The sequence below is a fragment of the Dreissena polymorpha genome, chromosome 1 (assembly GCF_020536995.1).
Source record: "Dreissena polymorpha isolate Duluth1 chromosome 1, UMN_Dpol_1.0, whole genome shotgun sequence".
NCBI lineage: Eukaryota > Metazoa > Mollusca > Bivalvia > Myida > Dreissenidae > Dreissena > Dreissena polymorpha.
Window position 1 is genome coordinate 43,919,237 of NC_068355.1, and position 28,000 is coordinate 43,947,236.

Genomic DNA, 28,000 nt, shown 5'->3' on the forward strand with positions numbered 1-28,000 from the left:
CTCCGCCTTCACTTCCCTTTCCGGGCGGGCCAGATGCTGGGTTATACCGTAGGCCCGTCTTGTCTTACTGTCTCATCCTTGCTTCCGCATTCACTCCCCTCCCGGACGACAGATGGTTGGTTCTACCGTCGGCCCGTCTTGTATAACTGTCTCATCCTTGCTTCCGCCTTCACCTCAGGCCCCGGCGGGCCAGATGGTTGGCTCTACCGTCGGTCCGTCTTGCTTTACTCTCATCCTTGCCTCCGACTTCAATCACATCCCGGGCGGGCCAGATGGTTGGTTTTACCGTCGGCCCGTCGTGTATTACTCTCTCATCCTTGCTTCCGCCTTCACCAGTCCCGGGCGGGCCAGATGGTTGGTTCTACCGTCGGCCCGTCTTGTCTTACTCACACATCCTTGCTTCCGCCTTCAATCCCCTCCCAGGCGGACCAAATGGTTAGGTCTACCGTCGGCCTGTCTTGTCTTACTCTCGCATCCTTGCTTCCGCCTTCACTCCTATACCGAGCGGACCAGATGGTCGGTTCTACCGTCGGCCCGTCTCGTCTTACTATCTTCCTTGCTTCCGCCTTCACTCCCATCCCGGGCCGGCCTGATGGTTGGTTCTACCGTCGGCCCGTCTTGTCTTAGTGGCTCATCCTTGCTTACGCCTTCACTCAATTACTTGAGTTGGAGAAATTACGCTGACAGTTTGTGTGTATGGAGCTTACATTACAGAACAAAATTGGGATATCACTATCTGTTGACTTTTGTTTATACTTTTACGTCTAAACTTGGTTTCGTGGCGTTTCAATGCCTCTTGGTGTTAGTTATGCAGCCCGCATTTTCATCTTTTGTTGACAAGACTTTTCAAACTCAAATAATAGTATATAATAAGTGTGGTGAACAAAAATCAACAGGTTATACGGTCCATTTTGAGTTAGTTTATGCATCCACATTGTTCCTTTCCTCATTAATATCGCCGATGGCTAGAAGGACCTGTATGTGTCAGCATCACTGGAGAGTATAATGAAGTGTACATGCAATTTACCACCCTGCTTTCCTATGATACTAATGGACTGTGAAAATAAATGCAAACATTTGATTCATTTGTAGCAATCTTTTAAAAAGCTATGCAGTAAATTTTGAATGGTTTCTTGTACTAAAATCAACTTTGGCTTAGCGTGACATTATTGATATGAAGGTCCCTTGTTTGCAAACACAATTGGATAAAACAAACCGTATATTGGTTTTTCAATCAGTATATTCCAGCTTACAAACAGCCAATAATATGGTTGTAAGACGACTCTCAAGTTGTTTTTTTTTAATTAATATTTTAACAAATAATTTAACTGAATGTATGTTCTAAGTATTCCGCGTTTTGACACAATGGTTGCTTGATGTATCATCCCATTCCTTGAAGAAAAACACCAATGTTATCAATAGCGACATATATTTTAACAGAACACAACTATATATAGGCAATAATACTACAACGCAAGGCTATACCGTTTTTTCCGCTGCGCTGCCACGTTTGAACTGCATTAGGGCCTGAATTATGTACGCTTAATTTTTTTTTCAACATGATAATAATTAATGAGGCATATAATACAATTCTATGCCAATTTGTATATAGACACTGAATAACAATCAGTGTATGAGGTTGCATATAAAGTGTAGTGTACTCACAATTATATATTTATATAACACCATTGGTATTCGACACAGCTAACCATCAACGTTGCATGGGACGTAAACCTTTCTCTCTGTATTTATATAAATTTTGAAGCGGCACGTGAAACAACTGAGCGGATTTTTTTTACGAATATTAAAGTTTAAAGCTTATTGTCTATTAGATACTTTTTTGACATATTTTTAGAGAAGAGAATCTGTCTCAGAAAATGTGATGTAATCAATTAACTTAAAGCCAACATTTTGTGAAAAGGCCATAGCGCTCCAGTTTGTTGGTTGCGCTTTTGTAAAAGACAATAATGCCAACTTGGCACACAGCCTTTAAAAGTGCTATAGAGGATTTGCGCTGGTACAACTGCCATTTTCGTTCTGCACATGTTTTCTACACTCCTATGGTATGAGTATATGCCGCACATACTAACACATAGTAGCATCCACATATGTACACTTAAGAATATACCTGTATGTAGATAAACGGTTAATCGTTATATACACCGAATATACACCAGAGTATATTGCGTTGTTAATAAAATTATCGTAAGATAATTCGTTTAGAGGTTAATAACATAGTTTCGTGACGTGTCAAGTTTATAGTTAAATCAAAGCGCTGAAGGCACTGAAGTTGTTCGCTGTTGTCGTCCTTGATTAGCTTGTGCGCATTTCACAGGCTAATCAGTGTGCACAGGCTAATCTTATTTGACGTGCATTAAGCCCAGTTTTCCTTGAAAGCAGCCAATATGTACAGATTTCAATGATAAACACTAGACTGGCCAACGACGTCTTACAAGCTGGTATATACACTCACTGCTAGAGCAGAAACATTTGTCGTCTGCTGCAGACAGACAGTGGTAATCGTCCCTAGCAGAGTGAGTTGCGGTTCGTACAGTAGCTAAGGCTTCTAAGCACATACTGATTTGCAAAATTGGCTCTGTAAATTTAGTCGGCCGCTAACGCGACCAACTAAAAGTGATAAGGTAAGAAACTGTCTTATAACAGAGAGATACGATTATCATCTAGCTGGTTGTTCAATATTCAAACGCAGAAAATTGCAATGTGAATGCATACATCAGCGGCATACATGAAATACTTGAGTAGAAAGAATTCATACTTGATACGCCATATCTTTATTTTTAAAAATTTGGTTATTATTATCTCTTTAAAGCATAACGCTTGAGGTAAATCCGAAAACAGGCATTAGGCCTGTAAAGTGTAAGGTATTTGATTAGTGATAAAGGTATGTATAGATGTTAATTTTTTTGTAGATAGCTGACGATGCCCAAATGTCGTGATTATGTGACACACTTTTTTTCGCTATCAGTAAACTCGTCGGTTAGCTAATCGCGGAGCTATTTCAGTTTTGAACGGTTATGTATTAAGCCCTTTGTTTATTTTACTTATTGTTTATACTGATTTTGAGAATTTATGCAACGAACCTAAGCTTCAAACGACAATGGCTACCGGAAATGAATCGCGCGTGCTTATTGCGATGGACGGGAGTCGTTACAGCGACTACGCTTTTGAGTGTAAGTTAAATTGTTTTATAATTAACTCGAATCGTTTTGAAAGTATAACATGTTATTCAACTTTCCATTTCACTCGGTATTGACAACATATACTAATAGTTATGTATCAGCGTGTAATATTACTCGACGGTAAACATATCATCACGGTTTTATCGCGTATTCATCACGTTACTAGTTCAACATGATATTCAGCGCTTTAATTACTCCACCAGTGCAATTGTGAGGCATAGGTAAACATCATCATACGACACGTATTTACATGGGCGTATCGCGTTTATTGAGTGCATTTTAATGCATGGATGACCACGTTCTTAGAGATGAACGGAAGCGTCGGCGCGAAGATGGACGGACGGACTGTACGACGTAAAGGCAGATAGGTCGTCAGGAGACCGACCCCGTGTTTTATGCATTTGTATGTTTGTCTGTCTGTCATTTAGTGCTTATGTTAACTCGGTTATATAACTACTTTTAGCAGAACCACCTATACTGTAACTATATTGTATTCTAAATTCGCTACTTTACTCTCATGCTTACACGTTTTATAACGTATCTAATCTTGAAAGACGTTGGGAAGAAAGGATTTAACAAGACCGTACATACTAAATGTTTAGTGCTATTCGACGATATTTATCCAGAACTTTCCATAACAAAAAGCCAAAATGATCTTATTCTTCTGGGTTTATAAAAGCATTCGAAATGTAAAATCATGGAAAACAGCTTTGCGTATCTATTTTTTTTTAATCTCAATGGCACATAATGTACCTTTGGTTAAATGCTTTGATAATTACAAGATTTAAAGACGTACCGGTAGTCTTTATGTGCATAAATTACCTTTCGACTATTCAAAACACATAAAATTTCCCAAGCGACGCAGCAACCTGCATACCTCTTTCGATTACCTCCCTTGCCAGTCTGCTCCACAATGAACTGGATTAACTGAAATAGTTGGAGGTTTCAAGGAACTGGGATATGAGCATTAACTCTCCAAAAAAATTTGAGAAAAAGAACCGGATAGAAAAACAGCGAATCTTGATACACAAGTATATCTTTGACGTTGTTTACTCCGTTAATTATTTTAAAGTATATATATCAAATTATACAACATGAAACAATACCACTGTTACTAACCGGTCTCTTTAATATTATTTGAGCGTTGTAGACCCCTCCCGATGCTACTTCTGTGAATCAACTTAAATTGCCATCTACAATACGACATTCTCTAATCAGCCCCATCGTAATCACCATCGGCGTCATCATCTTCATCTCTATCAGCAAATCATAAACTTCATCATTAGCAAACTATAATTTTCATCAACATCAGCAAAGCATCAGCAGTAGCACAATCATCATCATAAATATAGGTATCGTTAACTTCATCACCACTATCAGCATCATATTCATCACTATCAGTAAAACCATTTCCATCAGCAGCGTCATCTCCATAATCATAGGTATGGTTTTCTTCTTCACCATCAACGTCTTAATCAGCATCTGCACGAAAGCATCATTATCTTCATAACAGACATCATTGTTACAATCAGTACTCTCTTTATCACCTTTAGCATTTTCATCAGCAGCATAAATATTCTCGCCATCAGCACCTTCTTCATCATTATCACCTTAAGCAGAATAATCTGTATCACCATTAGCAGCAGCGTCTTCATCACCTTTATCACCGTAAGCATCGTCATCTTTATCACAATCAGCATCACCATTTGTATTGCCATCAGTAGAATCAACACCATTAGGATTGTCATCTTCAAAACTATACACATCTTGGTTGTCTAAACCATTAGCACCATCAATTGTACCGCCACCACCATCTTCATCACCAGCAGCATCATAATCGTCATTACCATCAGCACCATCTTCACCATAAGCATCATTATCTTTATCACCACCAGCATCATCATATTCATGCACATGATCATCAACACCACCAATTTCACCACCATCAGTAGAATCATCAGCTCCGTCATCTTCATCAAGACTAGCAAAATAATCTCCCTCATCAGCATCAATTTCGTCGTCAGAATCAGAAGCAGTATCCCCGACTAGTTTAATAGATGCGTTTAAAAGACATAGTCCTATCATCAGAAGAAATGGTTGCTCAATACGGCACTGTGCGTCGTCGCATACACTCGTCCGATCCATATATCTCAAGTTCGATTTTGCTTACCTTATTTAGGGTTTGTGTTTGTGGGACTTACAGACGGGGTTGAACATTACGCGTAGCTAAGGCTACCAACGACTTTCAATAAAACATAAAAACCTGTTTAGACTGTTTGACCGGTATGCAACTTAATTTGTAAATGGTTTCTATTTTAGGGTATCTGAAGAACATGCACAAACCCACCCACCATGTGACCCTTTTCCACGCCGTTGAGTTCCACGCTCTGACCTCAATGCGTGAGTAACAAGCAGTATATGGAATCGGCATCGGTCCGCCATTTGAGTTCGAAACAAGACAATCGTCGCGTTACAATAACGAATGAATCAAGTTAATGAACAACGGCACACGTCCTTTGAAGATTAAAATGTCTCATTGTCAAACTAGGTTTGGCAGAAGATGTTGCATTGAACATTGAACATAGTTTTGGTCATTGTCGAGTGCCGTTGTTTAATGACGAGTTTCGTTTCGTATGTCACGTTGAATGACATGCTCCACCTTTCCACCGCGGCCATGTCCAACGAAAATTGACGCAAATATCTTAAACATTGTCGATAAATCGACGTAAATTCTAAGAGCACAAAGCATGGCATTCAGTGCTGTGCACGACTATGATCAACGACGCACTTATGCTTTTCTGATTGGTTCATGTGATTAAGCATACGTAGACTGTTGTGAATACACATCAATTAAATGTGGTTCTCAAATCAATGAAGGGGTTATATAAATAGTAAATCGCATTATTACAACTTTATAACTTAATTTAGTAGTAAATTAATGGCAAATGCCTCTATAAACCATACAATGACATAGTATTCACCAGTTGACACATATCACGCTTTTTGTTATCCCCCGCCTTTTGGCGTTGTCCGTCCGTCCGGCACTTTTGTGTCCGGAGCCATTTCTTGGAAGCGCTTCAGCGGACTTCATTGAAACTTGGTTTGAGTATATATATGGATAAGAGGATGATGCAAACCAAATGGCATTGCACACCATTTGCTAATAACGGAGTTATGGCCCTTTGTATCTTGAAAAAAATGTTTTTTAATATAGCACTTTTGTGTCCGGAGTCATATCTTGGACGTGCTTTGGCAGATGTCATTGAGACTTGGTATGAGTATGTATATATGGATAAGAGAATGATACACGCCAAATGGCATTGTACATACTCTGTAAATAATGGAATTATGACCCTTTGTATCTTGCAAAAAATGCTTTTTATTATAAGCTTAGAGCTTTATCTCAATTAACGAATTAGCCAGAGCCATGAAACTTGCCATAGTTGTTCTCAATCATCTGGTGGTGCTTCACATAAAACTCCCATAATCCTAGGGCCTAAGGTCAAGGTCACCCATTGAGGTCAAAGGTAACACATTTGATGAATTATTCATTATTAAGTCATTTCTTTACTATGCATCAATGGATTTTGTAATTACTGTCCACAACTGTTCTCCATTATCTAGCTGAGTGTCAAATATAAGATCCAGGTTGCTAGGATCATGGTTAAAGTCACACACTAAAGTTCTACACCCATCCATAAACAAAATTTATTTGGCGGGGGATATAAATTCAACGAATTTGCTTGTTTACTATAACACGCTTAAAAATGTTCCAATAACATTAACTGACACGACGGCCGCTTTATGGTCCATCCAAACTATAAGTTGAGTGATAGGTTACCTTTAAACGTTAGGAATCTCCACCGTTCTTTGGGTTTGCATTTAAAAATTACTTCTAGATAACTCTCCCATCAGTGGCAGAAATCTCATTCCGAATAGATCTACATACGTTAGTACGGCACCAAATGACACTGCCTATTTGTTGCAGCTATGGGTTTCGGAAGCGCAGAGCTCATCAACCGAATGATCGATGAAGAGAACGCCACCTCGGAGGAATACCTCAAGAAACTGACTGCCATGATGAAAGATCATCAAGTAATCATCAGTAGTCATGAAGCAATCAGATCAGATAATAATACTTTACAAAGCATTTGTGTCTGTATCTATCAAAATACTAGACATATTTAAGGTTTATGTGAAGAATGTTTTAAATCATACACTAGACCATATTGATGTATGCTTTCGAAGATATAATTGCACAAAATACATAATAGTTAACATTTGATAGTTTACGATAATCGGGCTAGAAGTAGTTTGAACACCTAGGGGACTGGGTTCGATCCCCTTCCCGGAAGCATGTGAGTTTGGTTGGTGGTAATCATATTGGACAGATTTTGTTAATTCCGGATACTCCGGCTCATGCCCCCTCCCCCACAAAACAAGACCACAGCAATATTAAAGATATCTTTTTTTTTTTAATGTTTTGAAATTGCATCTCGGACACACTCCGGTTACTCGCCTAATGCAATCTCAATCGCGGAAGGACTTCATAATCTTTGAAATAATCACCCTCTAGTTTTCGAATATATGTATGTGTTACTATAAGTGCACTCATGGGCTTCACGCCTTATTTTATAACTAGACACATGTTAAGACTCGTTATTATTCATATAACACAAATAATAATAGCATCAATCGTATAATAAGAAAATCAATATATTCAACACATTAAAAATACACTTCAGTTGCATGGGAAAGTGAAGCAGACAACAGGCCCGCCAAGGACAGAGATAATCCGGGTTGCAGAAGAGGACAAAGCTGACGTCATTATATGCGGCACGCGCGGGATGGGCACGGTGCGCAGAACCCTACTGGGCAGCGTAAGTGATCACGTGATGCACCATTCGCACGTGCCAGTTCTCGTCTGCCGTCATAAGGACGACCCCCATCACCATCATCTGGGCCATCACCACGAGCCACAGAAAGAAATTAAAATGTAGTTTGTACTGAAATGATTATCAAGCCGTTGCTTTAATTGCACCTTTAACAGTGATAGATGGAATTTTGAAATTTAACACGGATGCATATTGAATATTTTTATTTCCGTATAAGCTGTTTCTAAACATACAACGAGAAAGATATAAATACAGTCTTAAATTTTTTAGTGTTATAACAACGATATATATATCACGTAGAAATTAATTTTAAATGTTTTTTTAAAATAAAAACAGCATACGTATTTTAAATCGTTAACCCATGTTTGAACGACGACCCGTGCGGTCATGTCTAAGCAAACTTGCCACGTAGCGTGTGCATATGATTGAAGAAAAACGCAAGAAAATGAAATATGTATACGACAGTGGAACTCTTTACTTATTAGTGTACACTGATTTAAAAAAAAAACGTTGAACGAACATGTGTATTCAGAATGTTTTTAACCATATTATAATAATTTAGATGAATTTGTCGCGTCATACGAAAACAACCGACCCAAAAATGTCATTTTCGCGGGTATACACACTCTTTAATTTGAAGTAATAATTGAAACGCGATCAAAAACATGTCAATTTTCTAGACACGGATAGCATATGTAAATTATGTATAAATGTATTATGATCCTTTCCAAACTGAAAATTTATTTTTTATTTCGTTTTTATGAATTACAGTGTAATCTATATGTAAGAAATTGTAATTTATGCACGAGCAATAGTCTTAAGAAGAATGTAATATTTACCTTAATTCCCCTTTTACATAAGCGTGTAAAATGATTATTGTTATCCGATGCTGTATTTGTTTGATATAGGATGCTACGGAAGCCTGTGGGACCTTAGGTACTTCTTATTATACTTGTGTTACACCGTATTTGTTATTACTTATTTGTTTTGAGTTATGACATTTTGATAACCAGGAAGACAACTGTTCAACCATGTTTAATTATATATTCATTTGTGTATGCTCGTGTTTTTGACTGTGCCCTCGAACATTCGTTGGTCTTCATTACATATATGCAATAATAAATAAGTAATAAATACAATAAAACGAATTAAGTAATCAGAAATAACAAATAAGTAACAAGTATCAACAAAAGCAATTTCAATTCAATAATAAGAAAAAGTATTTAGTTGTAACAAAGATATAATGATTATATATGTTTCTAAAACAATTACTACACGTCTTTCATGAAAATACGTGGTTTTGCACAAGTAATTCCACACAATCACATACTTTAACACATTGAACTTTTAATCTTGCAGTATTTTGTATTTCTTGTACATCTGAGAAGTTTGAGCCGTCTCCGTTGACCTATGTCTGGTACCGTAGTATATATGCTTTAAGTGTCGGGCAGTAATCTTAATGTTAGGTTTGCTAAGCATGAAACTACTGGATCTAAGTGGGAAAAGACATTTAAATTGGTAACCCAAAGTAACTGTATACGCATTAAAGCTTACAATGATGAAACGCAGTCATATAAGGTATCATAGTGTCATAACATTGGTTTTGAATACATCATGACTAAAGGGCCTTGCTTTTACTGTTTGGCACATACAATTAAGACAATTTAAATATCACTCCAGAATAAGAACACTGTCATTTAGAATATGGATATTCATCGCTCGAAATCGGTAACAGTAAACACTTGCAATTTCCACACCACACTGGACTGGGGTCCTTAATAGGGTTTAAACATTCAACTTAAAAATGCCAATTTGTTTTTCTCAAAACGTTCATGCTATCTGTTTTCTTAGCTTGGACGCCCCGTTACCACCACGTCATAATCGGTGACTTCTCAACTGCGATCCCTATGCGTGCACGCGGCGACCATCGGCGACGTCACGGCGTTCGCACTACTTTATTGGCTTGTCTTTATCGACTCTACTGCGACATTGGAATTCGCACTGCAACTGCGAAACTATTAAGAACACAGCATGTCGCAATAAGAGCCTCATAGACGTACTGAGAACGCAGTACGGTCGCCACACATTCTCAGGTCGTGTATTAACATATTATCTGCGTTCCCAGGTTGAAGTGACTATTGTACGACTGTAGTACGTTTGTTCTTCGCGCTGACGTTGCTTTTATGACGTCCTCATTGTGATTCGACGGCGTTCTATCAAAGGCGTCGTAATAATGTTGGAGCTGTATATTACCTTTAAACACGCCACAATTAGTCGCCGTAACGTTTCCAGCTTTAATTGAGTTTTGGACGCCGTCGTAATGCGTTCTTAATTCATACCCACGTCGTCCATGGTGATCCGACTTCGTCCCTGGTCGCCGTTAGAACACATTAAGAACACAAGTCGTATGTGACGGGTGTATGGCTTTTAATCGATGGTTTGGGAAATAAGTCTATTACTAAAATATCTTTGAAAATACGATGTTAACTGTTAATTATTGAATGGTCCAGTTTTTGACCGTCAGATTTTGCTTTTAAAGGTTCCGGAAACCTTTTTTATTTGTTGGTGCTGGTATACATTTTTTTTTAAAACGGTTTCCAATATTATTAAATTTGTTAGTAAATACATTATATGGAATGTTTTCTTCTATAATCTGATAGTCCCTTTAAATACGACCGGCCACGAATACAACTATGATGGTCCTTGGAATCGACCGGATTGAGCTACGAAGGCTCTATGATTGACCTACATTCTGGAAACATCGTTGTGACGCTTCTTCAAGCATTAATGTTTTAAACATGTCCAAAACTGTCGAAATGCTTCGCGAACGTCACCGATCATCCAAGGTTTTTCAAGATTAAGAAAGATGGCAGATCGTATGCGTTCAAGATTTAACACGCTCCACAAAGGGATCCTGATTTAAGATTTTGAAAAAAATATCACATAAACATTTGTTGGTAGCCTTCGATAAAATGTATGAAAATATGTTCCAATCCTGCGCAGTCTGGCCACTGGCGTTAAGTCCGGCAAAATATTCAAAAACTCCTCAAACGCTCTTCACCAATCTCAATGAAACTTAACACAACTATTTCTATAACAAATCGTGTGTTTCTGTTTCATGGTGCATTACGTATATATCTACATTATAGTGGAAGTATTAAATAATTATCAAATAATTTATCTAAATTCTTATGAAAATAGTTATCATTTTAACAACACATTTTGGAACATGATATAAAACGGTACGGACGAAACTAGGCCAGAGCGATTGTTTAACAGTATGAAAGTTCATACAAGTCTATAATACCATATAAACTCATCATTTTAAATATATCAGATAGATATATTCATTTTGCAAGTAGAAACATCCAGATAGATGGCCGAACTCGAATATGCTTTACACTTCGATTATGCGACACACATTGGTCATGCTATCAGTAAACTGCATTGTTTACGTAACACACGTAGGTGTGTAAGATTTTGAGCGTCAACTATTGGTTGTCAGCTGACGAATATAAATCAGTCAACAGACGAAAATGGAAACAAAAAATGAATCGCACGTGCTCATTGCAATTGATGAAAGTTCATACTCTGATTCCGCCTTTGAATGTAAGTACATGTAGTTTTAATTTCTTCCCTCTGGAATGCCTTACATGTAGACTCTTCAAACAGACATTGCCGACCTTCAGGGGGTCGTTTCATAAACGATCGTACGAAAATGTTTCGGGAGAATTTTGTAATCTTAATAAGTAGACGAACTAGCTCGTCATGCTCGTCAAATATATACGGCGCTTAAGATGCCAATGTAATTAATTAAGTACTCAAAATTTATAATCATATGAAAAATGTATCATATCGTAAATGTGTATTACGATGTTTATTGAAACGGTCCTCAGAATACTAGTTTACGAAGCCGTTGAAGTCAACATTTTCCTGTTTCAAATCCTGGACAATCTAAATCTCCGCGCCAAGATTTAACTAGTGTCAAGCATAGCTTTTATAAAAAAATGTGTCTTCATAACAAAAGGAGTGTAATTTCCATTTTCTTTTTGTTGACTTACATTTTTATACATTTCAACATGTCAAATTATTTGAGATGCAACACACAATGAAAGTAAAACGAATCATTCAAGAGCTCGAATAATTTTCGAATGACGGCAGCCTTTACTGTAAACATGGTTATTAAAAGCGGTTTAAGCTACATTTGAGACTTTACATGAAACGTGATGCATTCACATTAGTTAACCCTTTGCATGCTGGGAATTTGTCGTCTGCTAAAATGTTGTCTGCTGAACTTCTAAAATAAGCATTTTCTTCAATATTTTTTCAAAGAATACTAGCAAAATAGCAAACAGTTTGGATCCTGATGAGACGCCACGTTCTGTGGCGTCTCATCTGGATCCAAACTGTTTGCAAAGGCCTTTCAAATTCGGTTCCAGCACTGAAAGGGTTAAATCAAACTTGTCTAGCATACATTTCGTGAATCTCTCGAACAACTGGCAGACACAACTGTTCATAACAGTCTGTGACAGTCTGTGAAGCATATTAACATTTCATTTTCTACTGATATTAAAACGCATTAGAACTACATGTAGCTCTATACGTTTTCGCATGTGTTTAACTTATTCTTCATTATTTAAGGGTATCTTGAGAATATGCACCGTCCCGGCAACTACGTAATTCTGTTTCACGCCGTCGAGTTCCACACACTGGCAGCAATACGTGAGTAACAAAAAGAGTAAACTAAGTTAAGAAAGCATTCAGTACATGTTCAGAACTAAGGAAAATAATTGTAACTGTTCTTTCATGCATGTGAAACTTTAATCCATTTATGCCTAGCGTCTAGAAAAAAAGGCCTTGGCAAACAGCGTAGACCCAGATGAGACGCCGCATTATGCGACGTCTCATCAGGGTCTGCGCTGTTTGCTTAAAGGAATTTATGTAAGAAATATTTTAAATATAGAAACCAATACACTAGACATCCCTAATTTTGGAAATAAATTGATCCAATTTAGAAGGATGGGAGAGTCCACTAGGCATAAATTGGTTTAAAAAAATCCCATTACCGGTGAGCATGGTTCATGTTTGCTGCGATTGGTGCCGGAAGCGTAGGCCTGATTAATCAGATGATGGCGGAAGAAAAGGTTCACGCGGAGGAGTACCTTGAAAAGCTGAGCGCTATGTTGAAAACACACGGAGTAAGCTAAGTTATCTGCTGTAAAATATCTGAATAATGATGATATAATACCTCATATGAGACATGTGCAAAAAGGTACGACGCAAGTAAAAATAACACTATTTGTGTGTAGTTGCACAATATTAAACAAACGAACGTGTAGGAACACATTTTTATACAATCGAAGACACACTTTTTGTCGATCTGATGCAAGCGCAGAATATGATTTAAAAGATAATGGTTTTGTTATCTTTACAAACTACTAGTAAATGAAATGTGTTTTTCAGCTGCACGAAAAAGTGAAACAGATGACATGATCGCGTAGAACGGAGATCATCCGGATTGCGGAAGAGGGGAAAGCAGACGTCAATGAAACCTTAATGGGCAGCGTCAGTGATCACGTGATGCACCATTCGCACGTGCCAGTTCTCATCTGCCGCCATAAACACGACCACCATAACCGTGTTCGTTCACGAGCCTCAATCCGATAACATGTAATCTTATTTTAATGATAATTATGATATTTTGAAGGATGGAATTTTTAATGTAATTCAAAACGATGTAAACACAAATTCACAAGTATACATAGCATTAAAATGCATATTGTTTTGTTATAATCATTTATATAATCGTTTTTTGTTTTGAAATTTCGATAATAAAATCTTAGATTTGTTGCGGTGTTTTTATAAATAAAAAGAAACATTTACAAACGCATACGTCTTTTGAGAGAAGAGCAACCCTTTGTTTGATGCACACGTATGCCTTGATAATGTTAACGTACGTAAGCTGCTTTGGAAGGAGACTGTATAAGTAAGGGAAGTTAATTAAGATCATAGTGCAAGCGCAAGTTTGGTTTGTACATACTTTTTGTGTAACGGTTTTGATTGTATATGTATAAACAGCGTTTATAGTCGAAAAAATATACATGTGACGTTGTAAATACGATGTTTTAGTTGAGTTTTGTATCATTGATGACACCATGATACTTTAATTTCAATTCCATGAATCACGTTTCACGAAATACCGCCCATGTATTTCGTAGAAATGTCTTAACAATTATTGCAGTGTTTAATACAATAGCTTTGAGACTTCCATTAACGTTAATGCAGCAATCATCGGTGAATATATATATATATATATATATATATATATATATATATATATATATATATATATATATATATATATATATATATATATATATATATATATATATATATATATATATACACATGTGAGTATCTTGCTGCATCGCTTATACTTGTACAAAACTGATCACTTCATAATTCAAATAATTACAGTGAGCTGTTAACCCATTTATGCCTAGTCGACTCTCCCATCCTTTTAAATTGGATCAATTTATTTCCAAAATTAGGGATACCTAGTATATTTATTTCTATATTTAGAATATTTCTTACAGAAATTCCTTTAAGCAAAGAGCGCAGGCCCTGATGAGACCCCGCATCATGCGGCGTCTCATCTGGGTCTACGCTGTTTGCCAAGGCCTTTTTTTCTAGACGCTAGGCAGTTAATTCGTTGTAGTACACGCAGCTTGAATTCACATACACCTCCGCGCACTTGTGCTCATTTTCCTTTAAACAAAACGCTTGGTCAAATTAAAGCGGATTTGTTAGCATAGGCACCCTGGATTTTGTAGTTAATTAACGTCTTTGGAATAACAAAGGCATTCTAGATTTACTTGAAGTTTATTTTAGGTTCATATATCAACCCCCCCCCCCCCTCCCCTCCAAAAAAGATAAATCCTCAATATATTGCTGTTTTACTGATTGATTTCAGAAAGTACAAAGAAAGGCCGTGTTATAATTATTTAAAACAATTTATTATTTTTAATCCTCACTTTTAGACATGATCTTCATTTGTTGAAGGTTGTTTTGTCAACTGTTGTATTTGATAAAGTAATGTTTATAAAAAAAGTATCATTATTTTTTTAAATCTGTGAAATCATTCTTGAATATCAACATATATTTAGACACTATATAGACACTTTCTAAATAAAAGCAGACTAACAATAATCTGTATGTTCATATACATTTTTTAACAAGTTTGTTTGACTTAAAACAATCAGAGAACGAACTTCAACGAATGAACACTTCATATAAATGAAGATGTTAAATAAAAAATGTGCACTTCACTACGATGATAACTACCCTAAATGCATTAAATGTGGTAACAAAACAATAACGTTACAATTTAAAAGTGGGTGCATTATATTGTGTTGTTATTAACACAAGTTATTCTGTTGCAGTTTGCAAAAATTCAAATGAGGTTTTCTCGTAAGCAATTAGATAATCACATATCTTTTATATATCGAATCTTAATCAGACCAACCCTTCGTCTTTCATGGCCATTGCTTTTTCAAATAATATTGTTTGGTCAATTGTTGAATCATAACTCCATAAACCGAGCAGAAGAAACCCTTTCCCTGTAGAATTATGGTTGTATAATAAATCGTTAAACCATAATAAAACCATCGTAAACTCTTTAGACTGAAACTTGTCGAAACACTTACATGCTGTGTACTTGCAAGAGACTGTATTCTGTTCCATACGAACAACGCGATGATCATTAATTTTGCACCTGTGGGTAAATGGTTCTTATCACAATAGGCACCTTGTTATTGATGATGAATAGGGGCTGATCTTCCCTTTGCTACTATCCTTTTTTTTTTAAATATATTTTATCTCTCGTAAGAAGATTAATGTCTTTGTTAACACCTTTCGAAAGTTTCCACGAATCGGAATGTTTCTATTTGAACAGATGATCAACGAAAACGCCATTCACGCTGTTCAAATTCGGTTTCAATGTATAAGGAGTATCATTACACATGTTTCACGACGATGAAACAGTTATATATTTGATATTTTAATGGACTTTTTAAAGCCTTTGACAGTAAGGTCGTGAAAAGACCTATCGTAGATTACAGCTCATTCAGCGAGATTGGTAAGTATTCCAATGCTTCAGTTTTGGGCTGCTTGTTTTATCGCAAACATGCATTCGAAATATATCAGTTCTAATAGTTATATATTGCATTGAATACATTTTGTTACATATAATAGACTAAACATATAATTTTTGTTTAATTGCACACATTTGAATATTGTCAACCGGTTCATTATATAATTTCTATCATAATCATATAATGTTATCTTATTTCAATTGTATAAACATGTTGTATCAAAAAATATTACTTTCCGCACTACACTGTTATTATTAATTAACGTGGTGTTTAAGGTTCCTTTTAAAGTATGTTTTAACATCTTTATCATATAACTATTGTTGTAACTGTGTACACTACAATGTACCAATTAGAAAACATGCCTTTTCATTTCTTCAAGTTTAGTTATCATCAAAGCCTGTGTCATAAATTGGCAATCACGATAGTTTGATTTCTGTTTTGTTAAATTGTCGTTAATACATATAATGTAAATAAATTTATGATCAAGCGGTCGTGTATATGATCGATCTGTATATTGCTATACAGTTGAAAAATAACTACAGGTGTAGTGTATTCAATTGTTTAATGCAAGTACAATATATGCAAGTGGTTAAGTTAAATAGTTAAAATTTAACGTTAATGCAATAGGTGTTATCCAGATTAACCCAACATTTTGAAAAAAGATATGAAAACGATATTTAAATAATATTATTTAATTCTGTATGTGATTTTAAACGGATTTTAAATGCCCGCTTTTTATGTCCAAATACATGTATTAGTAGGTTTTATCAAAAATCTATCCCAATCTGGTGTATATATTTAATAATTAAACTTCACAGGACATGCGCAATGCATGACTGTGAAACCTTTTTATTTTATCTACCAAACCTTAGCTTAAATTTTATATAAAATATAATAGTATTATCTGAAGACCAGATTCTAATACAACGGTCACATTTGAGTTGACGATAAGAACCATCAAAACAAACAATCACCTCACGCTGTCCATTTGCAATGTGATCAAACACTGCAATCATGAATTTAATATGATGTATTTAATTTAATAATAAATAAGTGAATATGATCGAAATCAGAAACCTAATCGAAAACTCAACCGGAACACTAAAATAAAAATTCAGTGTTTGAACAAATACTTAGGATCGGGATCTTAGAAACACACAACTCGTAAGATTTTATTGCTGAAAGGTAACACAGTTTGATTGAGCGAGCGAGTATACGTGAGAATTGCAGTGTTTGAATGAAAGCTGTATTGGTGATCATTTAACATGTTGCTTTGCTATCTGACAGTCTACCTTTAACAGCGTTTGACTCTGGACGGGGTGAATGGCCGTCACATATCTGTTAACAAGCACTTGTACGTTAAACTCGACAGTTTTTAGTTGTAAACAAAACAAACTTGATTACTAGACAAACACTGTATGAAATAGGAAAAACGATAACAAAACTAGAACAGGAGGAGCAAACCAAAGTAACAAAGAGACAAACATTTATATTTTTCATGTCAGAGACGGTCTGAAGTGAATACATCAAATCAGGAGTGAAGTTTTCTGAAGATAATCTCATTCGCGATAGAGCTATATAACGAAGGGGCTAGACATGTCTACGGACCACCACACGAAGGGGGAGAGGCACGAGAAACATGCGGTACTCATTGCCATGGACGGAAGTGAAAACGCAGACTATGCCTTCCAATGTACGTATAAATAAACATTATCACGTGTTCATAGCATTAACATTTGTAAGATATTATTAAATATTAAACACGTATTATTAATTTCATATACATACTAACACAATTTATTTGCATGTAACTTGATTTATGTAAATGTAATTGTGTATCATATACAAAGGTTGCAAAAATAGACATTTAAGTGTTTGTTCCTTACACTTTATATAACATTTGATTACTCTGCACGATAGCCAGCTAATTAAAGTGTAACGAGCTTTTAAAACAAAATGTAAATTTACTTTTTTTTACCTTCTTCGTTGGAGTTTTGAGCAACGTGTAGGTTTTTAATTCATCTTTCTAAACAGCTGATTGTTTTATCTTTTTGATTTATATGATGTGTATTAAGTGTGAGTGGCATTCATAGTTTTATTGGTTTAAAAATTAATATGTACATTTTTTAATATTTCCTTTAGGGCGAAAAGGTAGTAATATAGTTTCTAATACGTCTTAAATTATGTTTGCATAAGAAGCAGACATCAGTTTGCTGTTTTCCGTATGAGCTATTTTCGCTGATGTTTAGACATGCTTACCGTAAGGTCCATCTCACGGCGGTGCATATATTAATATTAATTGTATAGTAGATAAACAATGAAACTTAAAACAGAAAAACGCCTTAAGAATGATTAAGTACATTTGCAAAAGTATTAATTTATCATGTATGATGTATCATGTATGAACATGTCTCGTTTAATTGATACATTATCCAATACAATTGCGCACATAAATTCGTTGAGTTCAACGCTCTTTAGCGATTTATGACCTACTTTAGTGTACTGTTCTATTCTTTATATAGAAACATTTATCTAACATTGTTTATTTTCATTGCCCAATTTCGCACACCCTTATCAATATGTACTGCAAAATGAACAAATTTGTTAATATGTGGTAAATGTTAAGACAATCATTTCATGCGTTGCTTACATGTCTCTTGCATTCTGATAGCTGTTTTAATAGAAAGAGCGTTATTGTTAAATCATTGTTTCAATAAAAACAACGTGCTTAATTAACCCGTCTACTGTCTGATGAACGCATTAGTTAGCAAGAGCCTGTCATAACATTTGAAGTTGGGGGCCTAAAATATGCATGCATGATCACTTAGATTTGTTTGCATGGTAAATTACGCACGAAGTAGTATATAAACTATAATTGATGATAGTCCATACCTACCGCTAATTGTATATTTTATCTCTAAAAGCATAAATGTTAAAGAATGTTTAAAGACTATGTATGTTTTCACTGAATTCCGTATATTGCATATTTGAAATAGTGTATACAATATTTATGTTCACACTGAATACCGTAAATGTTGCATATGTTATACATTGAATTTATACATCCATTTTTGCATTCTAGGCATACATTCATTTTTCTTTCTAGGCATCTTAGACTGTTCTCCTTTCGTTATTGTATTCGTAGCGGTTTCGTCCATAGCCATGGTCTTAATTTTCATAAATGTACTCTTTGTTTGATGTGCAAAAGTGATATGTAAATAAATTGTTTTGTCTGTCTGTCCGTCTTTCAGTCTGTCTGTCTGTCTGTCTGTCTGTGTGTCTGTCTGTCTGTCTGTCTGTCTGTCTGTCTGTCTGTCTGTCTGTCTGTCTGTCTGTCTGTCTGTCTGTCTGTCTGTATGTCGGTCTGTCCGTCTTTCTGTCTGTCTGACTGTCTGTCTGTCTGTCTGTCTGTCTGTCTGTCTGTCTGTCTGTCTGTCTGTCTGTCTGTCTGTCTGTCTGTCTGTCTGTCTGTCTGTCTGTCTGTCTGTCTGTCTTATCTTCCACCTTCCGTCAGTCTGTCTGTCTTTCTCGCGTATGTCTTTAGTTCTGTATATAAGCATATCCTGAAACGAATGGTGAACCCGTGCATTCAATTTTGTTACTGATTTTATCAATTGTACTATACAATTCAATATGTAATTGTTCCTATTTCAGTGGTGTAAAATCGCGATCAGTAAAACCTTGTAAGAGCACGAGAACTTATTTAAAGTTGCATTGACCAGTGAACAGTTAGAATTAATTTCACTTATACAAATAATTGACAACAAACGTGTGTTCACGAAACACAATATTCATCGTTTGTACACATGCATGGGCAATTTATATTTATACTGATTCCTAACAGCCGAACGAAAGTCAATCAACGTATCTTCACTGATATTATTATAAAATATCACACTTTAGTTTTAAATCAATTTGAAACCAAGAATCGCATGTCTCGATTCTCAGTCGCCTGTCGTGTCCCATGCGTTATGTTGTCATCTCGATGCCGGAACTGCCATGTTAAGATCCGACATCTGAAATTAATTGATTAAGACGCAGGGACAAACCTAGTTAGCTTTCTTATTTTGGCGTATTGATTTATCGCCTGTAATGATATTTGTGAATTGAGGAGGTTGAAAGAAGCTTATATACGCTGATCGTTTTTTTTCTGTTATTAAATGAATATGGTTTCTATCGTTCACATTTGGTTTTGAAACAGAAAAATTATTTATAGCAAGATCTGTCCGCTTCGTGATAGATTAATTTACGTTGGTGTTTTCGTTGGACTATTATTATGTTAACTTAACCAATTGTTATGAAATGAACACTGAGGAAATGGCTATTATACAACTACAAAAATAACACGAATAATAGTTTGCTCTTTTAAATAAGCTATTATGTCATTGCACAAGCCTTTAAGTTTACATGACAAAAGATTCAAACCATATACTTGGCGGCAAACACGAGAACATATAAAAGCATGTTGTTACATACAGAAACATGTGGCAACAGCACATACTACATGCCTTTCAAAAAGTCAGTGTCAGCAGTAAATGTATATAAACTTTTAAAACTGGATTGGCTGATAAAAGAAGGCACACACTGAAGTGCATTGCTAAACAAAGATTACGCAAGACAACCAATAATAATTTTGCAGATTGATGTTTTTTTTCTACGGAATAATCATGGATGGGAGTAACAGCGTCGATAATGATTCTCGAAAGCCTAGCAAAGCAATCTATAATTATGTCTTCGATGTTTTCTACACAAATTTTGAAATGAAATAGAAGACAACTATGAAGGTCCATGTAGATATATATTTCAAAATGAAATAAACAACCGAGCAACAAGGAATAATTGAAGTTACGGTTTCAGCAAGCGGATGCTATTTAAAGCTGATAATGGTGCACAATAACATTAATTGTTTATTCATTAATTTAATTTGGCATGGCTTTCGTTTGATACTGGTTGCTCTGGACTAACGCATCTTCAAATAAGTTCTGGAATGAGATGCGTAGCTTTGGTATTTTATTGAAGTAAAGCCATTTTATACCTCGTGATTATTCCGCTTAGTTTCATTTTTTAAATATCTCAAAGTTTCAAAAGTCCTACTTAGTCTCGTCTATCTTCTTACATGCATCGATCTTTCAGACTCATTTATATATCAGATGTGTCGCGTATTGAAAGCAGAATCGATGGCATTTGGTCTAAGTGGATTCTCTAATGAAGCCTTGATGAAGATAATAAGAACTAGAAAGCCTCAATCATTTTTACCAATCTTGCACAAAGCTAATGCCTTTTGTTCGATTAAAAGAAAAAAAATGTAAACGGATGTGACTGGTGCTTAACGAAGATTCACTCCGATCTGAACCGTTTTAGCTTTAGCCGTTTTAAACAAGTCAAATACAGTTTGTCCATAATATCAATAAGTACCAGTAAATAAAGAAACAACATGTTGCATGCTATGTTCAACCGTGATTTGTTTTCCAATTTTAGTAACTTTTATTGTAGGATCACAACAAAATGAAGACTGAATAAAAACTTACACACCGTCTGTGAATGCATTTACCTATGTTTGCAGCCTTTCAAAACATATAATGATAATTCATGTTTTCCATCTCTCTTCAGGGTACATGGAGCACCTCCACAAACCGAGCCACTACGTGGTAATATTACACGTGCCTGAGAGACATGCATTCATGGTCGGACGTGAGTACCTTAAATTTTCGGCAAGGGTCTCCCTTTTGTTACGGTATTGTTTGAGAGAGAATCATTGTATTAAATTGAATATTTACAATGACACTAAAATGCACTCATTACCGACAGTTGTTTCCCGGTCAAGGTTGTCCCTGTCAGATGCGGTGTGAGTTAACATTCGCATTCTTATGTCCATGTGTGTTTTTTTCACATGCTCATGCTTTTGTACAAGTAATGTTTTAGGCTAACACTAATTAATAACAAATATTTCAATCTACTTATTAGAAATATAAACTTATTTGAATTAAGTAATATACGATTTAATAAACATTTTAAATAACTGCGGAGAAATATGTATTTATTAAGTTATAACAATTATACTGCGAGGATCTTTTTCTTATTAAATGTGTTAACAGCGAGTCGGTTATCCGGGATGGAATTACAGGGTAGGGTTAATATTGTTGGCTTGGTTACTGAATAACAATTATCATGCTTTCGTTATGTTGTACTAAACCACTAAGTGCACACTATGAATTTAAATTTAACACGAAATGTTGCCTGGACAACATAAAGATTTATACAGAGAAAAACCATAGGTAGCAACAAAAGATTTGTAATATATATTAACACGCATGGCTTTGAACCAATTTAACACTTAATAAATGCAGTTGTGTTTATAAAGGAAGTGTATGATGTACTAGATTTTATTGAAGTATCTAAATGAATGCCATCTGTATCTCTTTTGAAATCATTTAATCGTATGTTTATGTACAAGATAGGAATAGTACATGTTTCAGCAAAACCTTGAGTTGTGAATTTTAACACAATATACTAGACGATATGCCTCATGGATAGGTTTCATTATACTTTTTTTTACAACACCTATTTTTCATGCATGTCTTAGTAACATCTTAAAGAAAGATCATACATTTTTCATTTACAGTTTCAAAGTTATGAAACCAGGTTATTTTAAAATTTACATTAATTGTCCCGAAAAAGACTTCAAAATAGACGATTCTTAGTTAAAACATTCAATAAATGTGCCTATGATATACGTTCGTGGCCACGTTTTCAGCGCTAGGCGGCACAGGGGATGTTACGGCAATCACACTTATGATGAGAGAAGAGGAGGAGAAGGAGAAAGCGCTGTTGGAACGGCTGGCTCAGAAACTAAAGGACGGTGGGGTAAGATTGTTCAACCCGGTTTATGTATCAACTCGGTAGCTTTTTCAAATCAGTCCCTTATGATTCCATTTCATTAAAAGTGGTGTTTCTGTGACAAAAATGCAAACTGTAAATGGAAATAATCGATGTTTGGTCAATATCGTTAAAACCATTGCGTAGTACAAACATTTGTTTAACAAAATTCACTAAGAAACCGCATACATATATCTCTATCAGTTTAATATTGACTGAAATAACGTTTACTCCATTGACATGCACATAGCTACTTCTTACAACAAGGTGATTAAAAGTAAGGAACTAAGGAAAGAAATATCCCTAAAAGAATAACAATAACACGATATCCTCGATAAGACAAACACTAACGACGAAAATTGCGAAAATCAAGGTAAACACCGCATATTTTGCTTCATAGATTGGAGGTAAAGTGAAAAGCGTTGCGGGCAGGCCAGGAGAGGTGATAGTGACGGTAGCAGACGAAGAGAAGGCGCTGTTTGTCATCTGCGGGTCACGTGGTAAGGGCACTTTACGACGCACGTTTTTAGGTTCCATAAGCGACTACGTTCTTCACCACTCACACGCACCCGTGTTGATATGCAAACACAAGGGATTTCACAAGGATCTTGGGACGGAATCGCCGTCACTGAAGCATCGCATCATGAACTCACCGCTGTTTAAGAGAAAGAACAAGGACTCGCCAAAGCTGGAGAGAAAGAATACAGAGTCCGAGTCCAAGGAATGAAATTGAGACTTTGGTGCATTTGAGTGATTCTTATTATTATCCCGATTGTCTCCACGCGCAGTTACACATAACATTACATATAATTTAATACATTGAAATGCTACATTTCATACACATTTGCATGCATGGGAATGTTCAATATTTACTTGTCGATAAGTCACCTATATTTTAAAGTTTTACAAAAGGCGAACATATGTAATTGTTATCCACGATGATTATACTTATTAGAATATAAGTATTGATTGCAATAAAATATTATTTTTGTCCTGACATATTTTACCAACCAAAGTTCTAATTAATTACTATATTTTGTCATGTTAAGTTGCACCATATTTTCCCATTAATTGTATTAAGATGGATACGGTGAAATGCGGTCATGCCTTACATCAAATCCATTTATTATATAGATCTTACTATGTTTCGTCTCTTTAACAAACGTTCTACATTACTGAAAAAACAAACCAACCCATTGTACATAGTTTGACATGCGCAGCATATACTTTTTCCAATCATTTAAAAATTTTAATGTAAAACCTTCAACTTCGGTAAACAAATAGATAACATTTTCCGCAAAGAGACGAAAATTACCACACATTTTCTCAAAGAGCATTCTAAGCTTATTCCATTTCAAAAATAAATGATATGGCATGTGATATATAGGACAGAACTCGACACTTGTTATTTTTCACTGTTGTTTTTTTAAACGTGTTTGTCCGGCTTCTTTAAAGTCCAGTAACTCACTTTCCACTACACTACTGTCTAAATCTTTATAAAACAACAACACTGATTTGTAAGCTGCCTTTGCACACTGGTTGAGACATAAATATCGCAACGAGTCTCGTAAAAGGCAAGCCTGTGTGAGCGTAAATAATTATGAGTTTTTCAAGAGTTTGTTTAACATTTAGATAAATTAGTTTGCTGTTATATATAGGCGACAATATTTCTTTGATATTTGTTTGCTACGCACACTGTACTATGTTAAATGCAATAACCGTTTGGAATAGAATTTATTTCTACCGAAGGCATTGTGCTGATTTCCGCGCAAACCAGGAAACACAAAAGGAAAGGCAACTAAACAAAACCCGACATTAAAAGGATCTTTTCACGTTTTGGACAATTGACACGATTGAACAAAATTGTTTCAGATACGCAAATGTTCGTTATAGGTATGATATGTGCGAGGAAACAGTGATACTGAACAATTACCATGCTCTAAAACATCTCTTATAAGCATCTTTTGACAATTTAAACAAGTAACAAATATAAAGCGAATCGATTGAATAATTTTGAGTTCTATTAATATCGTTATATTTTGTGACACTACGAAGATTGCTTATAGCGCAATAGTACGTTCTTTTATTGCGCGTGCGGGATGATATGGCGGTGTTTAAAAATGTTAATAAAAAAGAGAAAAAAATGAAATAAACAGCGTTATAGCGACTGTATCGAACAATAAACTTTCGTGGAAATTACCATCCGTTTCCACTTCGTACATTGTCCATGGTGTGTAAATGTGGATTTAATGGGATTTGATGGGAAAACGCAAACAGTGGTATTTCGCCTCCTGACCAGGTAAAGCCTAAACCAAAACAAAGTCGAAAAAACAACATATCATACGGTGGGCGCACGGCAGATTGGAGTGGGCTTTCTCAACAGCAGCATCAACAGCAGAAAACAAGCGATCCAGTATCACAGGGTATGACGATTTTTCAGTATTCATCTAGTACCCGGGTCCATCCAAGATTGTTCAAGATTAAGAAAGATGGCAGATCGTATGCGTTCAAGATTTAACACGCTTCACAAAGGAATCCTAATTTCAGATTAAAGAAATATCACATACACATTTGTTGGTAGTCTTCGATCAAATGTATGCAAATATGCAAATATGTTCCAATCCTGAACAGTCTGGCCACTGGCGTTAAGTCCGGCATAATATTTATTTAAAAAACCTCTTCAAACGCTATTCACCAATCTTAATGAAACTTAACACAACTATTTCTGAATGGTTCGATAACAAACCATGTTTTTCTGTTTCATGGTGCATTACGTATACATCTACATTATATTGGAAGTATTACATAATTATTAAATAATTGATATACAGTCTTAGGAAAATAGTTATCATTTTAACAACACATTTTGGAACAGGATATAAAACGGTACAGACGAAACTAGGTCAAAGTGATTGTTTAACAGTATGAAAGTTCATACAACTCTATACTACCATCTAAAGTCATCATTTTCAATATATCAGATATATATCTTAATTTTGCAAGTAGAAACATCCAGATAGATAGCCGAACTCGAGTATGCTTTACACCTCGATTATGCGACACACTTTGGCCATGCTATCAGTAAACTGCATTGTTTACGTAACACACGTAGGTGTCTTAAGATTTTTAATGTCAACTCTTAATTTTCCGCTGACGGATATAAAGCAGTCAACAGACGAAAATGGAAACAAAAAATGAATCGCACGTGCTCATTGCCATGGATGAAAGTTCATACTCTGATTACGCCTTTGAATGTAAGTACATGTAGTTTTAATTTCTTCCCTCTGGAATACCTTACATGTAGACTCTTCAGACAGACATTGCCGACCAGAATCATCGTTTATGATGCCGTTATAGTCAACATGTTCTGCTGCAAATCGTGGACAATATAAATCTCCGCGCAAAGATTTAACTCGTGCAAAGCATAGCTTTCATCAAATATGGTCTTCATAACAAATGGAGTGTACTTTCCATTTTTTTGTTGATTTACATATTTATACATTTCAACTTGTCAAATTATGTGAGATGCAACACACAAGGAAAGTAAAATAAATCCTTTAAGAGCTCTAAGAATTTTCGAATGACGGCAGCTTTTACTACTAACCGAAAGGGGTATTAATTTCTAAAAACGGTAAATGCTACATTTTAGGCGCTATATTAAACGTGCTTTGTTCACATCGGTTAATTCATTCTTGTCTAGCATACTTTGCCCGAAACTCTCGAAAAACTGGCTGACACAACTGTTGATAACAGTCTGTGACAGTCAGTAAAGCATACGAACATTTCATTTTCTACTGATATTAAACGCATTGGAACTAGCTCTATACGTTTTCGCATGTGTTTAACTTATTCTTCATTATTTAAGGGTATCTTGAGAATATGCACCGACACGGCAACTACGTAATTCTGTTTCACGCCGTCGAGTTCCACACACTGGCAGCAATACGTAAGTTACAAAAAGAGTAAACTAAAATAAGAGAGCATTCAGTACATTTTTCGAACAAAGGGAAATAATTGTAACTTTTCTTTCATGAATGTGAAACTTTTTCAAAAAATTCCCAATACCGGTGAGCATGGTTCATGTTTGCAGCGATTGGTGCCGGCAGCGTAGGCCTGATTAATCAGATGATGGCGGAAGAAAAGGTGCACGCGGAGGAATACCTTGAAAAGCTCAGCACTATATTAAAAACACACGGAGTAAGCTAAGTTATCTGCTGTTAAATATCAGAATAATGGTGATGTCATACCTCATATGAGACATGTGCAAAAGGTACGACGCAAGTAAAAATAACACTATTTGTGTTTAGTTGCACAACATCAAACAAACAATCGTGTAGGAACGCATTTTTATACAATCGAAGACACACTTATTGTCGATCTGATGCAAGCGCAGAACATGATTTAATAGATAATGGTTTTGTTATCTTTCAAACTAAATGAAATTTGTTTTTCAGCTACACGGTAAAGTGAAACAGACGACAGGATCGCCTAGGACGGAGATCATCCGGGTTGCAGAAGAGGAGAAAGCTGACGTCATCATCTGCGGCACGCGCGGGATGGGCAAGGTGCGCCGAACCTTAATGGGCAGCGTCAGTGATCACGTAATGCACCATTCGCACGTGCCAGTTCTCGTCTGCCGCCATAAGGACGACCACCATAACCGTGTTCACGAGCCTCAATCCGATAAAATGTAGTCTTATTTTAATGATTATTATGATATTTTGAAGGATGGATTTTTCAATGTAATTCAAAACGATGTAAACACAAATTCACAAGTATACATAGCATTAAAATGCATATTGTGTTGTTCAAACCATTTATATAATCGTTTTTTGTTTTGATATTTCGATAATAAAATCTTAGATTTGTTTGGGTG

At 35.7% G+C, this 28,000-nt stretch overlaps 3 protein-coding genes across 10 annotated transcripts in view; all 3 read left to right on the forward strand.

Annotated features, from left to right (window-relative positions):
• Nucleotides 1–8,235, forward strand: part of LOC127878726 (universal stress protein in QAH/OAS sulfhydrylase 3'region-like) — a 38,235-nt gene extending 30,000 nt beyond the window's left edge. For 2 of the 3 annotated variants that reach the window (XM_052425272.1, XM_052425265.1), the window contains exon 6: nucleotides 7,974–8,235. In XM_052425272.1, the coding sequence (XP_052281232.1) occupies nucleotides 7,974–8,200 (227 nt within the window). In that variant the 3' untranslated portion in view covers nucleotides 8,201–8,235. Of the gene's footprint in view, nucleotides 1–2,967; nucleotides 3,192–5,519; nucleotides 5,601–7,188; nucleotides 7,296–7,945 lie in introns of those variants that run through there. The other variant, XM_052425258.1, reaches the window with a different exon arrangement.
• Nucleotides 8,236–11,616: 3,381 nt separating this feature from the next.
• LOC127878766 (universal stress protein in QAH/OAS sulfhydrylase 3'region-like) lies at nucleotides 11,617–27,993 on the forward strand. Of its 2 annotated transcripts, none has more exons than XM_052425302.1 (4): nucleotides 11,617–11,704; nucleotides 12,737–12,817; nucleotides 27,215–27,321; nucleotides 27,579–27,993. In XM_052425302.1, exons 1-4 carry the CDS (start codon nucleotides 11,632–11,634, stop codon nucleotides 27,816–27,818), a joined length of 501 nt encoding a protein of 166 aa, XP_052281262.1. In that variant the 5' UTR covers nucleotides 11,617–11,631; the 3' UTR covers nucleotides 27,819–27,993. The 2 variants fall into 2 exon arrangements, with proteins under 2 accessions (XP_052281262.1, XP_052281257.1); XM_052425297.1 differs by lacking the exons at nucleotides 11,617–11,704; nucleotides 12,737–12,817 and adding exons at nucleotides 26,191–26,378; nucleotides 26,990–27,070.
• Nucleotides 17,208–28,000, forward strand: part of LOC127878679 (universal stress protein Sll1388-like) — a 131,766-nt gene continuing 120,973 nt past the window's right edge. Inside the window, exons 1-5 of one of the 5 annotated variants that reach the window (XR_008048803.1) lie at nucleotides 17,208–17,941; nucleotides 21,859–21,939; nucleotides 23,003–23,112; nucleotides 23,525–23,624; nucleotides 24,856–25,017. Coding sequence is in view for 4 of the 5 variants with exons in the window: in XM_052425226.1 (XP_052281186.1) it covers nucleotides 17,845–17,941; nucleotides 21,859–21,939; nucleotides 23,003–23,112; nucleotides 23,525–23,851 (615 nt within the window). In the remaining variant the exon portion in view is untranslated. Of the gene's footprint in view, nucleotides 17,942–21,858; nucleotides 21,940–23,002; nucleotides 23,113–23,524; nucleotides 24,122–24,855; nucleotides 26,052–28,000 lie in introns of those variants that run through there. The other 4 variants (XM_052425240.1, XM_052425250.1, XM_052425226.1 and 1 more) reach the window with 4 other exon arrangements.